The 15329-nt window shown below is 44.5% G+C and overlaps 1 protein-coding gene across 5 annotated transcripts in view; it reads left to right on the plus strand.

The window, feature by feature from the left end:
• The window catches only part of PDGFRA (platelet derived growth factor receptor alpha), a 44786-nt gene that overhangs the window by 19314 nt on the left and 10143 nt on the right, over positions 1-15329 (plus strand). For all 5 annotated transcript variants that reach the window (XM_036333837.1, XM_036333833.1, XM_036333841.1 and 2 more), the window contains exons 9-21: positions 920-1046; positions 1901-2094; positions 2746-2840; positions 3044-3176; positions 5735-5839; positions 6680-6790; positions 7057-7210; positions 8270-8436; positions 10708-10823; positions 11174-11296; positions 12483-12594; positions 13816-13915; positions 14058-14163. In XM_036333837.1, coding sequence (XP_036189730.1) covers positions 920-1046; positions 1901-2094; positions 2746-2840; positions 3044-3176; positions 5735-5839; positions 6680-6790; positions 7057-7210; positions 8270-8436; positions 10708-10823; positions 11174-11296; positions 12483-12594; positions 13816-13915; positions 14058-14163 — 1643 coding nt within the window. The remainder of the gene's footprint in view (positions 1-919; positions 1047-1900; positions 2095-2745; positions 2841-3043; positions 3177-5734; positions 5840-6679; positions 6791-7056; positions 7211-8269; positions 8437-10707; positions 10824-11173; positions 11297-12482; positions 12595-13815; positions 13916-14057; positions 14164-15329) is intronic.

Raw genomic sequence — 15329 nt, forward strand, 5'->3', positions numbered from 1 at the left:
GGCAGTCTGAAGATATTGCTTGTGAGGAGAGCCAGGCACTTTTCTCCCAGGTCGGGGAGGGAAACGCTCATTTAGGGGAGAAGGAGGGGCTGTAGATATCACATGTCAGGGATAGCTTTGTTGGACTTAAGCATTCAGTAATTCTGGGAGGGTTCAGACTGCTCTGCAACAGTCTGATTGGAAATTCCTAAGCTCCAGCCGCTTCCTTACCACCGGCGTCTCAATCTGGCACCTACAGTTCTGGGAAGAGTGAAATGATACTTTTTGGTCTAGATGACCTTAGATTGTTCCAAAGCATTTGGGCATTTTTACTTAGCTTCCCTGTCGACATGGTCCAGTGGCTCTTACCAGTAAGGAGTGCCTGAGTCCTTTTATATTCAGGTTTAGCACCTGTTCATTGAGCTCCTACCATGTGCCAGGTACTGTCGTAGGTGGGCTCATTTTACCCTCACAGTAAAGCTATGGTACAAGCAGTAGCATATTTATTTTTAAATTGTTTGCTCACAGGTTTAAAAAAATCTTTAAAACCTAATAGTATTCTGCTGATGTACTTTGGTAAATGCTGCGTTAGATTCCACTTGAGCTGAATCCGTTGGTTGAATCCCAGGCTATATTAATTTTAAGAGCCTCTTTGCCTTTCAAGCCAAATAACCACAGGGGCTTTCTGCTTTCTTCACTCTTAGATTTAAAACACTATGGGGCACAAATCCCCAAACACAGAAACTATGAAAGTGCTCTTAACCAAGTGGGTCTTTGCAAACGGGAGTATTATCATGCACACAACCTCCTCTCCGGTGGTTTCCTGATTTGTAGGTTCGGATGCCCCATGAGCAAGTTCTGAGCTCATATTCCATGTGGTAGTTTCCAGAAGTTTGGGGTCAGGAATCATCCAATTCTGATTTCTTTCCACTGCTTGCAGTTCCTGCATCTATTCTGGACTTGGTCGATGACCACCATGGCTCCACGGGGGGACAGACCGTGAGATGCACAGCTGCAGGGACACCTCTTCCTGAAATTGAGTGGATGATTTGCAAGGATATTAAGAAGTATGGAGACCAGATGTTCCTTTTCCATTTGTGGGCTGAATGTTTCTTCCTTGATGCAAAGGACCTCAAGTGCATTTTATTTCTTTTGTATTTGAGATTCTTATTTGGCCCAAGTCTCACAAACTACAAGATAGGATTCTAAATGTGGTCCTTGTGTGTACATACACGTGTGTGCGCGTGTGCGCACCTGTGTGTTCATGACTATGTGAGAGACAGTCTATGGCTTTCATCACATTCTCCAAGGATCTCTCATTTAAAAAGAAAACTAATTTAAAGAGCTCCTGTTACAAGAGGATTTTAAGCTACCCCGGGCCACATTTTCACCTCACGTTTCTTATATGGTGAACTTTATTTGGCATGTGATCATAAATGGCATGTGATCATAAATGAAAATACTGCCCATGTGACTGCTCACTACCTCATTTGCTTACCTGTTATTTGATGGGATTTAACTCACCAGTTCTTCCTTCACCAGCCTTCTCCAATGGGCACACAAACAACATGTTCACACTTCCACCCATGGCGACTGGCTGTGTGTAGAAGCCTCGATTGCTTCTCCTAAAGGCTGAGACCTACCTCCTTCTAAAAGCTAAGGGCCCAGATTGGGATCTTGACAGGAGCTATAATCTAGGTCTCAAAACTCAGCCAGGTGATGTTTCAACCCTATGACACCTTGGAGGCTCTTCACAGTGTAGATAGAAGGAATGGCCCTGGGCCTTTTTGAAGGGGTAGGAAATTGGGATAGTTAAACATTCTTGAAGTAAAAAACTGTTGTGTTGCTCCTGTTCAAGGCTTGGGATTGGTAGTTATGTTTGATTGTATTTGTCTCTATGTTTGTGTCCTTTTCCCCCCAGATGTAATAATGAGACTTCATGGGCGATTTTGGCCAACAACATCTCAAACATCATCACGGAGGTCTACCGCCAGGACAGGAGTAGGGTGGAGGGCCGGGTGACGTTCGCCAAAGTGGAGGAGACCATTGCGGTTCGATGTCTGGCTAAGAATCTCCTTGGTGTTGAGAACCGAGAGCTGAAGCTGGTGGCTCCCAGTGAGTTGCTTGTCAGTGGGGACAAGTCTAAGTCATCAACCAAGTCCTTTCTTCCTGAGGTGGAACTTTGAGTTCAAGATGGGGTCCCCAGGCAGAAAGTCAGCTCTGATCGCTCTGGCATCTGTAGGGAGTCCTTTCTTCCTGAACTGCACCGTGCAGAGGCCCCTTGCTTGTCTAACAGCGTAGCTCCCCAGTCTGTCTAGTCTGAGTGTGGGAATGGAGGGGGCAAGAAGGTTGCTCTGCCCTGTGCTCCTTACAACAGGTGAGACAGGTTGAATTCCTTAAGAAAAAAAATTAATGAAGCCAAAAGCAATATAAACAAAACGCAACCTTTCAAAACAAACAGAACCTAAGTTTATGAACTTAAGTCAAGCTCATTTGTCAGTCCTTAGATTCCAGTTCACATTCTGTCCAGGTTAATGTTGAAGCACCTTTAGAGAAAGTATTGCATTTCCCTGATTGAATTTTGCCCCTTTTTTTCCTAAGGGAAGAGTTGGAGTCATGTCCTATTGCCCATCCTGAAAAGGAGGTGGCAGCCCTCATGCTTCTCCCCAGAGTCAGGGATTCTGTCCCAGTCACAACTGCACCGCCTTTCTGCCGTCCTGTGTGCTCATGCACATTTCCCATCATGCCTCTCCCTTTCTTTTCTAGCTCTGCGTTCCGAGCTCACGGTGGCAGCCGCAGTCCTGGTGCTTTTGGTGATTGTGATCATCTCACTGATTGTCCTGGTTGTCATTTGGAAACAGGTAGATATTTTTCTCAAAGAACTGAAAATCTTTGAAGTCAGTGAAAATAATGAGAAGAGCAACCTACTTTAGCACTTGGCACAGAGAAGGAGCTCAGTAGTTGTGTGTTGAGTTACTGTTTCCAGCCACTTTGCTGCTGTAGTTAAGCTTTGGTGCATTCGGACTTTGGTAATTCAACAGTTACCTGTCCTGGTCGTTTATAGAAACCAAGGTATGAAATTCGCTGGAGGGTCATTGAATCAATCAGCCCTGATGGACACGAATATATTTATGTGGACCCGATGCAGCTGCCTTATGACTCGAGATGGGAGTTTCCAAGAGACGGACTAGTGCTGGGTAAGCTCCCACCGGGGTGATCTCCCAAGTCCCCCTTTTGATGTGTCCATAGCTTTGCTCTTTACAGGCTCATGAGGAATGAGGGATATGAGCTGTGCTTAATAACAGTGAGGCAATAGAAACTGGCCTTCAGAAGTACTTTTTGTCTTAAAAATGAGTTGCTTTTTTAAAAAATCTCATTTTATAGCAAATTATGGTTAAAGGACATTTAAAAATATATATATTTTTATTGATTTCAGAGAGGAAGGGAGAGGGGGAGAGAGATAGAAACACCAATGATGAGAGAGAATCATTGAGTGGCTGCCTCCTGCATCCCCCCTACTGGGGATTGAGCCCACAACCCAAGCATGTGCCCTTGACGTGAATGGAACCTGTGCCGATGCTCTATCCATTGAGCCAAACTGTCTAGGGTTAAAGAACATTTTATAAAATAAATGAATATGAGGAAATCTGCCAAAGATACCCATCAAAATGGTTTTTCTTTAGAAATGACACAAATTGCAAATTAGATGAGTTTCTGTGACTAAAAAGGAACAGATGAAAAATGAACGAGGACAATCACAAAATATATTTTGATCCATTACATTCTGAGGATGAATTAGATATTTCCTTAGAATATATAGAGTATAGAATATAAAACTATAGGTACATTTTAAAGGAAAACATGTAAGAATAATCAAGCTAATTTATCACAGGCTTTTCAAATATTTTAATCTTGGGCTGAGACTAAATACAGTTAAGCTTTGGTGCATTTAGACTTTGGTAATTCACCAGTTACCCATCCTTATATTCTAATTCACAATTTTGTGCTCTCACCCAGGAGGGTTGCACCCGCCCCTCTCCCATCTGTGTTTTTCTTTCCCTTGCAAATGTTATACTAATTTCCTTCCCTGTGGGTCTAAATACATGAAGCTCTAGTCCAGGGGATTAAAAAAAATTGCATTCTGAATGAATGAATACAGGACAAATAAATGAAAGTTAGACCTAGAGATGTGTCATCAGGAATATTCCAATGTACTTTGGAGGATGTCAAAGGTAGTTTTAATTATCCACTTGTCTGATCTCAAAATACAGCAAGGTTAGGTCTTCTTAGAGAATTATTCAACTTGAAATCAAACGAGACATCCTAGCTCAGTGATAGCGAACCTATGACACGTGTGTCAGAGGTGACACGTGAACTCATTCTTTTTGGTTGATTTTTCTTTGTTAAATGGCATTTAAATATATAAAATAAATATCAAAAATATAAATCTTTGTTTTACCATGGTTGCAAATATCAAAAAATTTCTATATGTGACACGGTACCAGAGTTAAGTTAGGGTTTTTCAAAATGCTGGCACGCTAAGCTCAAAAGGTTCGCCATCACTGTCCTAGCTACTCCCAATCCAAGCACTTTACCTGGGAACTAAGCTTTTTAAACTTATATTTCCCCTTGTTTTATAAAAAGGGACAAGGAGCTGAGGGAATTTAAAGAGTCATAACACAATAGGGTAGAGGGCAACACCACTAATGCGCCAAGGGGCGCTTCTGCATCTCTCTGCTCCTGTGGGTCCCCACGCTGCTGGTGCGCAGTGCTCTCCCGAGGTCTCCAGCAGCGCAGACCCACGGTCACAGGCAGTGTCGGCTGCTGGTGTCCTTCCAGAGCTGAGTCTTTTTTTTTTTTTTTTAATATATTTTATTGATTTTTTACAGAGAGGAAGGGAGAGAGATAGTCAGAAACATCGATGAGAGAGAAACATCGATCAGCCGCCTCCTGCACATCCCCCACTGGGGAAGTGTCCGCAACCCAGGTACATGCCCTTGACCGGAATCGAACCTGGGACATTTCAGTCCGCAGGCTGACGCTCTATCCACTGACCCAAACCGGTTTCGGCCAGAGCTGAGTCTTAACCAGGCTTGGCTCTATGTGCGGAGACTACCCACTCTGAGAAGCATCCCTTTTAGACTGTGAGCTCTTTAAGAGTGGGGGCGACAGCTTCCATTTCTTTTTGTGTCTCCCAACGTGCAGCAAAGTGTTGGGCTCCCGTGCAGGTTTACCTGTGCGGTTCCTGGTCCTTCTGACAAACAGGCAGCCAGGGGGACAGCCTATAGTTCACTTCGCCACTCACGGTAGTCAGGGGCATCTTTAATACTGAAGTATTTCCAGTGGGTAAGGACTTACTGATGCAAAAAAGATGCCTCGGTTTGCATGTGGAAAATAGAAGGGCAGAGAACCCAGGGGTTTGGGTAGGAGCCACAGAAAACAAGTGCAATGGAGCCGCGGTCTCGCTCAGCACAGGAGCGGGTGGACAGAGTGCTCCCACCGGGGAGGGCTGCAGCCTCCCTTCTCCCGTCTGTTTTCCTTTCCCTTGCAAATGTTACTTGACAAAAGCAATTATACTAATTTCCTTCCCTGTGGGCTGAATTCTGGCCTTGACATGATGACTTGGAGGAATCATTATGCTTACTCTGTGCAGGGAAACACCACCCAGCTGTGCGCCCACGGGCGCTGGCTGTGGTAAATAAAGCTGACGAGCCGCCTGACGTCTGCGTGTGTTAATGGTTCTGGTTGCCCACAGGTCGTATACTGGGATCTGGTGCTTTTGGGAAGGTGGTTGAAGGAACTGCCTACGGATTAAGCCGGTCCCAACCGGTCATGAAAGTAGCAGTGAAGATGCTTAAACGTAAGTGTCCCTTCCTGGGGGTTGTTTTGCACATGGAGATATTAAATGATCTGCTCCAAATCACAGAACGAGTAAATGCGAAATTTAGGACTGGATCTTGGTTCTTTGGACTCTAGGCTTTATGTGTATTTAGACTCTTTTGTCAATTAGATTTATGTACATTGCTTTTGTTGTCTGTGTGTTGGAAAATCAAGAGTTGTTACTTTCAATGACTTCTTTTTACCCTAAAGCAGGGGTAGGGGATGTCCGGCTCGGCTCTCTGGCCGTATAAGGCCCGCAAAATCATTTGGTCTGGCCCTGCCAAGGCATTAGGGCTGAGTTAATTAAATGTTTGATCAAATATAGCAGGCTAATTTTTTAAAAATATATTTTATTGATTTTTTACAGAGAGGAAGGGAGAGGGATAGAGAGTCAGAAACATCGATGAGAGAGAAACATCGATCAGCTGCCTCCTGCACACCCCCCACTGGGGATGTGCCCTCAACTAAGGTACATGCCCTTGACTGGAATCAAAACTGGGACTTTTCAGTCCACAGGCTGATGCTCTATCCACTGAGCCAAACCGGTTAGGGCATAGCAGGCTAATTTTTAAGTTGGTAATTTTGCATGGCCCGCAAATGATGTTTATAAATATCCAAATGGTCCTTGGCAGAAAATGGTTCCCCACTCCTGCCCTAAAGACTGGGGATCTGGTATTAGAATCTAGACCAAGGCACTCTCTCTTTCTCTTTTAGACTCTTGGTCAACAAAGTAATATCCAAGCACAGGATGAGCCACATTTTTGGCTTTTTCAGGGAAGTAGGTGGCTCAGAACTGATAAGTGATGTTTTTCTTCAACAGCCACAGCCAGATCCAGTGAAAAACAAGCTCTCATGTCTGAACTGAAGATAATGACCCACCTGGGGCCGCATTTAAACATTGTCAACCTGCTGGGCGCCTGTACCAAGTCAGGTAGGCTTCCTGGCCTGGGCGGGCGGGTTTTCATAGAACACCTCTGACTGTGAAAGCGATCGAACCCAGCTTTCTAAGCCCACACTCTGTATCTCCAACCATGCCAGCGAATATCAATCTCTTGAATGGAGTGGAGTGGGTTCCACTGAATCGATGAAAGCTCATTGTTTTTGAGCAGCATCTCTTGCCAGTGCAATCATAGCCATTCACGGCTTATCTGTTCTTCATTTTCATACCCATCTCCTAACCATTTTTGGTCCCCACAGGCCCCATTTACATCATCACTGAATACTGCTTCTATGGGGATTTGGTCAACTACTTGCATAAGAATAGGGACAGCTTCCTGAGCCACCACCCAGAGAAGCCAAAGAAAGAGCTGGACATCTTCGGATTAAATCCTACCGATGAAAGCACACGGAGGTGAGTTGCTGTGAATCATTGTTTTAGGAGCCTCACCAATGGAGAGAACCCATGTCCTGACCAACTCCATGTCTGCAGGCTCTGTGCCCGGAGGTAGCAAGACTTAGAGCCCATCACCCGTGACACAGTGCCGATAGATACAGGATATCTGCAGGTGTTTTGGATCAGGATGTCATATGGGGAGCCTTGCTGATAGGTCTGAATGAAAGCAAGGAGTTGGAATTGTTCTGGGAGCCATTATCCTGTTTGTATGTGGTCCACTGAACACCTATCAAAGGCAGCACTGGCCAGGGATGCCTCAGGGCTCGCATTTTGAGAGACACTGAGGATTTCAAAGCGTAAGATGCTGGTCCTTGCTGAACCTGGGCCTATAAATCAAACCAATGACAGTGATCCCCACTGCAGAAACCCACAAGTGGCTATAAAGATCTCTGTAGATTGGAAGTTTTATAACATCAGGAAGTACAGTGAGTTCACTTCATATTAAATTACTCGATGGACACCAAATTGGTGCTAAATTTATTGAGTAGTGGGATTGTCCGCCCAAGCCACATGGTCACATGGCATAGCCCGCGGTCGGCAAACTGCGGCTCGCGAGCCACATGCGGCTCTTTGGCCCCTTGAGTGTGGCTCTTCTTAAGTCTTAGGAGTACCCTAATTAAGTTAATAACAATGTACCTACCTATATAGTGTAAGTTTAAAAAATTTGGCGCTCAAAAGAAATTTCAATCGTTGTACTATTGATATTTGGCTCTGTTGACTAATGAGTTTGCCGACCACTGGCATAGGCTTATGACCTGTGGAGTGAAAAACAGAATAAAGACAGGCACACCTGAGTTGAGATGGTTTGTGTATTTGTGTGATTATTGATTAATGCTCCCGTCCCTGCCTAGACTATCCCACGTGGAGGGTGCAGATGGGTTTGCTTTTACCCTCCCCTGCTGCTCCCATGCCGACCACACTGCCTTGCAGACTGTAGGCACCTGCACATCGATGACTGAATGTTGAATGTTCCACTCTCGAGGGCCTCTGGATAAGGTTTTTTTTCTGTTTTGACAGTTATGTTGTTTTATCTTTTGAAAACAATGGTGACTACATGGACATGAAGCAAGCTGACACCACACAGTACGTCCCCATGCTGGAAAGGAAAGAGGTTTCTAAATACTCAGACATCCAGAGATCGCTGTATGACCGCCCAGCCTCATACAAGAAGAAGTCTGTGTTAGGTAAAAGTGTCTGTGCTGACTCTTTGGCGTTGTGCTCTTCCAGGGGTTCAATGTGATATTTAAACTACTCGGAAGAAGGTGAGCAGGCCTAGTAAGTAGAACTGCCAGGCCACGTGGTCCTTAAATGTAGGTCTGCCCAGCCCAGCCTGTGACATTGGAAAGAAAAGAATAGACTGACCTAATGTAATGAATTTTCTAGACTTTAAATATAATCATTTAAAGACTGTTTATTCTGATATAATGATCTTTCTTGGTGTTAACATGTCTCTCTCTCTCTCTCTCTCTCTCTCTCTCTCTCTCTCTTTTAACATACGTATGGTGATATTGATCTTTTTTTTTTTCAATGCCCTTACTTGGCAAAATTAAAAGCTAGCAATCTTATATTGGTTCCTAATATTATTTTAAAAATTTAATTATATAAGTCTCTGATATCCATGGGTTCAATAGCCCTTGCTTTTAGCTTTGCTAATATCCCATTTGTGATAGAAACTGGAAAGTGGACAGTTTGAGGTTATATTTTTCTGACAAGGGCATTGGGTATTTCTGCTGAATGTTTGAAGGAAGATCTGTCTGTTTCAAAACAGATGGGCACGTGGCAGGGTTGAATTGATTTATAAACTCCAGGGAGCCTAGCCATGCCCAGACCAGATGGACCACCTCACATCTGCTGGGGTGGCCCCTCCAGGGTTCTAGTCTAATCACAGGCAGAGGAGGCTACGAGATGGGCCTGATGTTGACTTGTCCTGTGATCTTGTATTATTGAGTCTGAGCCCTCCCATTGGTCAATGCAAAAAACACACAAAACATTGAGCTGCTATGGAAATTGTTTTGAAAACCACTAACATGCTCTGAATGCTTTCAGAGTTCTTAAGTGAAAGGTACAATCCATTATGACAAGAATGTGCTCATTTTGCAAAGCTCACTCAGTACACAATGATATTTTCCATTGCTGCAGTTCCAAGTTCCATTCATTCCCCCATTGCCAAATGGGTAAACTTCCAAGCCCTTTTTAAAGATGAGCCAGTGAGGGCTGTCGGAATCAGCGCTTCCTCTCCACTCCTGCATTGTTAAAAATAGTTTACATTGCTTCCCAGGCTGGACCTGGCTCCAGATGTCAGGGGAACCTGATTCATGCTCAGCCCGGGCCCTGTTGGCAGGCAGGCCGCTGCTTCCTGGCCTGCCCCTAGCTGGCTGGAAAAGTGTGAATGGCTGCAGCTACTCTTCACTGCCTGAACATTTTCAGAGAGAACTGAGAACTGTTGGCCTAGATTGCCTCCTTCCTCGAAAACCCTGGGACCGGTCCAGATGGGACTAACCAGGGAAAGTGGACAAGTTACAAAGGGAATTAAATGCAAAGTCACTGGCACTGATCTTTAAGATTGCTACCTCTAGCCTGACTGGTTGGCTATATTCACCAAATAAACCAAGTACTATGAAGGTGGCTTTAAAAAGGAAAAAAAAAAAAAAAAAAGCAATTCCTAGAAGATATTTTTCAAAAGGCTCACATGTGTATTCATTATGGAAGATTTTAGTGTGTGTGTTTGTTTTATTGGTGGCTGAGGTGATTTGCTGAGGTTATAAAAAGTTTGGGAGGCAAACAACAAAATATGTGTGAGAACCTATTAGATTGGTTCTCTTATGGAGATATATATCTCAGATATAATATTTTTAACCAGATATGTGTTGCTGTTGATATATTTGTTTTTAAAGATAGAGCCTTTGCATAGTATTTATTTTTTGTTTTAAATCTACAGTTATTTCATTTTAGTCATTAGCCTTAAATATGTAACATATATTTTAATCATGTCTGACTATATTCATATCTTTAGTCTAGTCCTGTTAGTCAAGTTCCTAACAGATGTTCACTTCCATCGAAAAGCTCATTCCTAAATTCCAAAGTATTTTGTCTAGAATTTGCATAAGTTAGATACCCACCTGTAAGGTCTAGAAACTCTATAAGAAAATCCTTTTATGAGAATATAAAGGACAGCATAGGCAATATAGTCAATAATATTGTAATAACTGTGTATGGTGTCAGATGGGTACTGGAAATATCAGGGGGATCACTTTGTAAAGTACACGATTGTCTAACCACTATGCTGTACAGCTGAAATTAATACAAAATAATATTAAATATAAACTGTGATTGAAATTTAAAAAGAAAACAGAAGAAAAAGAAAATCATTTTACATGTTCTTTGGACAAGCCCGTGGGAGCAGCAGAGGGCGAAGTTTCGTGCCAGCACCAACACTCTCCATTCCTTGTCTGCAGACTCAGAAGTCAAAAACCTCCTTTCGGATGATAACGCGGAAGGCCTGACTTTGTTGGATTTGCTGAGCTTCACCTATCAAGTTGCTCGAGGAATGGAGTTTTTGGCTTCAAAGAATGTAAGTGTGTTCACAGGACAGGGCCTTTTTGGACCCAGGCCGCAGGTCTGAGTGAGGTGCACGGGGAAGATAGGTCTTGGAGAGGCCAGTAGCAATGGCTGCTGCTCTCCTCTCTTCCCCAGAGCAGAGTGGGAATCCGACATCACCAGGTGTCTGCTTTTCTCCAGCGCTTTCTTGCTCTTGGGAGCGGTTGGGATGGGAGCCTGGAGGTGAGCTCTTTATGCCAGAACAGCCTCTCCGAGGTGCACCAGGCAGCTCCGCGCCACCCTGAAACGGCCAGTCTTGCAGGGGTGATGCTGTCTAGGGGCGGATGGGTTGACACCGACACCATTTCTTCTCTTTCTGTGCAGTGTGTCCACCGGGACCTGGCTGCTCGCAACGTCCTCCTGGCACAAGGGAAAATCGTGAAGATCTGCGACTTTGGCCTGGCCAGAGACATCATGCATGACTCGAACTACGTATCGAAAGGCAGCGTAAGTGCTCTCCCCATCGCCCCATTTGGCATGCTCACCCTCCCTCACTTGCATCTCTGAAATCAGGTGTTGCTTCCAGCCATTTGGGTGCCCATAATTTCAACATGGAGTCTATAAGTCCCATGAAGGGGCTCAGGATTTGTATGAAAAGCACAGGCCCTGCAGTCGACGCCCTGGGTGTGAACCCCCCACTCCAGCACTTACTGGCATTTGGGGCAAGTTATTTGACTGTTCTGTGCCTCACTTTCCCTGTCTGTAGCAGGGAAGTGACAATAATACCTATCTCCTGCATTGCTGAGGGGGATTGAATCAGTGAATTCATGTAAAATGCTTAGGACAGTGCCTGGCACATATAAGCACCCAGTAAGTGTTAGTTATTAATGTGTACATTGTGCACACATGTGTCCTTGCATGCAGTTCTAAGGAGAGCATCTCAATCTTTTCTCAAATGGCATCTATGACTCCTAAACTGTTAAAACCATTTGGGTTTTATCTTAACCATTTTGATATATCTTAGAGGCACAGTTTCCCTAAAGAGAGTCATTCTATCTTACACTTGAACCTTTCTGCCCATCCATCCCCTGCACCTCTAAGTGGATGGAGTAGCTGGGGACAGGACTTTGGTGGAGTCAAGGTCTGTTCAGGAAGGTTATGAGTCTGTTATCTCCCCAGCGATTTTAGGGGGCTGAAGGATGCTAGTGTGGCTACTCGATACATCTGACCAGTTTGGTATATACACAGAAGGTTGGACAACCTCACAAAAGAGGCTGCAAAATTATCATTATGTCAGACTCTTTGTAGTGTTTCTTCAAGTTCAAAAATGTACTTGGCTCTCAGATCCCTGGGTCTTCTTAATTTTGTTCCTTGGAACACTTGAAAATAGGGGACAGGTCCATTCAGGGCTCACACTTAAATATTTTTGGATGTTATTCTTTGGAAGGACATAAGAGGCCAAACTGACTGCCCATCATTCGTCAAATTTTTATTGAGCACCCACCAGGTGCCAGGGACTCTTCTGAGTGCCAGGAGTACAGCAGCGAATCGCACACACAGAGGACGCTCATGTGGGCCAATGTTATTAGTGCAAGTTATTCTAAGCCCAATAGAAAGAGAACCTTTTCCTATCTCTGCTGCTGTAGATATCGGTGCATACGCTGGGTTTAATATCCTTCCTCCTTCCCTGCAGACCTTCCTCCCTGTGAAGTGGATGGCTCCTGAGAGCATCTTCGACAACCTCTACACCACGCTGAGTGACGTCTGGTCTTACGGCATTCTGCTCTGGGAGATCTTTTCCCTGGGTATGTGCCTGACATCTCTATTTGTTTGGGCTGTTCTAGAACAACACTGGAGGGGAAACGCTGTGTTTCTCCAAGCTCTGGGATGTAATCACTGTTAAGACACCTGGTGTGAGTCAAGCACACTGCAGCCGATTTAGATGGCACATTGTGCATGTGTGACGTCTGGTGTGTGCCCATGCACGATGAGATGGTGGTCTTGGGAAGCTGTGCCCTCACCCCTGGCCTTTCCCCCTCCTCTTTTTTGGGCTATGGCAGAGTGACTTTCTCCCAGTGGAAATGCTCCTGATGACACCCACTCATCAGCTGCTTTTTCACCTTGGGCTTTGGGATAAGTGGGTTCACCAGTAGAGAGTTGTCACTCCCTCACATCATGGTGCTAGATGCTCAGGTGGAAGGTGGTGTGGCTCCCCTTCCTGGTTATCACTGTGGAGGAGAGAAACCTAGTTGCTTGGTCAGTCAGTCAGTGACCACCTGCTGAACAACACTGGTCCCCCTGCTGCCAGGTGAGGGCTCTCAGAGAGGGGTGATTCACCACCTTGACCTCCAGACAGTTCATCCAGGGAGCCAAGACTCACACACTTAGTGATAAACTGTTGGGTCCTGATTTAAAATCCTACGGGAAGTCCTGAGAAAGGAGCAAGGAGCCCTAGAGTGGTTTTGGAAGGCTTTAGAGAGGAGACTAAACTTGACCTGGCCTTGGCCATAAACATGTGAATTTACTGTTACTCTGCTATGATAGCACTGGCCCCCTTTTTCTTAGTTCTCCCTCCTTGGATGTGATGCCACTGTGGATCATCCCAGTGTGCGTAGTCTGTTAAAAGCAGAGAATTATCTCAGTATTTCAAGGCCCAATTTTGACTTTGGCTTTCATCTTTTTGAACATTTCTGGTGAAAATGACTCATTGTGGCCTTCATGATTCTTTTGCTTTTCTATTTTGCTTTGTATGTATAGATCCAGTAGTCAGAGCCATTGAAAAGCACTTTTGAGCTTTTTTTAAGAGACATAGAATTTTTGCCTAGGGGTTCTGGACTTGACCAACCTAGAAGTCTTGCTAAAATTTAAGATTTGGGCAGGGAGATAACACTTCATTTTCTTGGTAGAACCAGCACTTAATGGTGGGGAATCCCCAAATGTTTTCTAAAGCTGCTGTATCATCCCAACTGTTTCAAGAACATACCACACACTTGTTAATCCCGGTTCCTTTCTTTTTTGGCTTTCAGGTGGCACACCCTACCCTGGCATGATGGTGGATTCTACTTTCTATAATAAGATCAAGAGTGGGTACCGGATGGCCAAGCCTGACCACGCCACCAGTGAAATGTGAGCCTCTCTCCATCCCGTGGGCCTTGTGTTCATGCCCAGTGGGCCTGTGTGTGTGTGTGTGTGTGTGTGTGTGTGTGTGACGGGGGAGGGGTACCTGCTGCTCCTCCCTATGCTCATGATGTGTTCTCTGCTCCTCCAGCTACGAGATCATGGTGAAGTGCTGGAACAGTGAGCCGGAGAAGAGACCCTCCTTTTACCACCTGAGAGAGATTGTGGAGAACCTGCTGCCTGGACAGTATAAAAAGGTTTGTCTGTGGGACACCATGGATGCACCTAGAGGGCACTATGCTAAGTGAAATAAGTAAGACAGAGAAAGACAAATGGCGTATGTTTCACTTGTATGTGAAATTAAACAACAACAACAAAATAAACAAAAACAGAAGTAAACTCATAGATTCAGAAAACATTTTGATGGTTGCCAGTTGAAGGACTGGGTAGAAAAGGGGAAGGGATTAAGGTGTGCAAATTACCAGATATAAAAACAGCCGCAGGGATGGAGAGTACAGGATAGGGAATATTGTAATAACTAGGTATGGTGTCACATGGGTGCTAGCCGTATTGGGTTGATCACTTTATAAGTTATATAAATGTCTAATCACTATGTTGCATACCTGAAGCTCATGTAACATTGTCTGTCAGCTGTAATTGAAAAAGAAAAAATTATTTTAAAATGGAAAGGTTTGTCTGGGCCCCTTAGGATGGGTGGAAAGGAATGAGCAAAGGGAAAAGACAAACGCTGGTAGTGAGTGAGCGAGCAGCACTGTTCCCCACTGTTTTAAAGGAACATTTCAAAGGAGAAAGATTATGTGATCCAGTGGCCGGGGTTTCAATGAGTGCTCCCCAGGGCCCTGGTTGCCATGGTGAATGAAAACCCTCCTCTTCCTGCAGGGCTCCCCTTTCATCTTAAGGGTGCAACACCTGTAAGCACTTTACTCTCCAGATGTTTGGGTATCTGAAGCTACTGTGCAGTTAGTCTCAGGGCATCCACAGCCATTACAGTGCTAATTTGAATGCACTGAAATCCATGCAGAATTGGCTTTTGCCAGCTGACTGGAAGGAGCAACCTCAGCTGTTATCTGTGGCTCCAGCTGGTTTTTGTGTGGAATAGGAAACATTGTTCAAAGGAACAAATGTAATTTCATGGAACCAAGCAGGATATGTTAATGAGTGAAACAACTTTCTGCTGAGATGCTGAGAAGGAAACCCAGGCACACATGTAAAATAAACTGGATTTCTTAGATTCAGATTAGTCACCATATCGACTTTCCATACTTTTTTGCTTCTCTTTCTCCTTCTCAAGGAGGGGCAGTGATAGGAGGCTGCATACTGACCTGGAAGTGAAATACTTTTATCTATTGCTTTATCTCACTGCCCATGGCAAGTCCCCTAAATGAGGCACTGGGGAACCAGA

The sequence above is a fragment of the Myotis myotis genome, unplaced genomic scaffold (assembly GCF_014108235.1).
Source record: "Myotis myotis isolate mMyoMyo1 unplaced genomic scaffold, mMyoMyo1.p scaffold_m19_p_1, whole genome shotgun sequence".
NCBI classification, from domain to species: Eukaryota; Metazoa; Chordata; class Mammalia; order Chiroptera; family Vespertilionidae; genus Myotis; species Myotis myotis.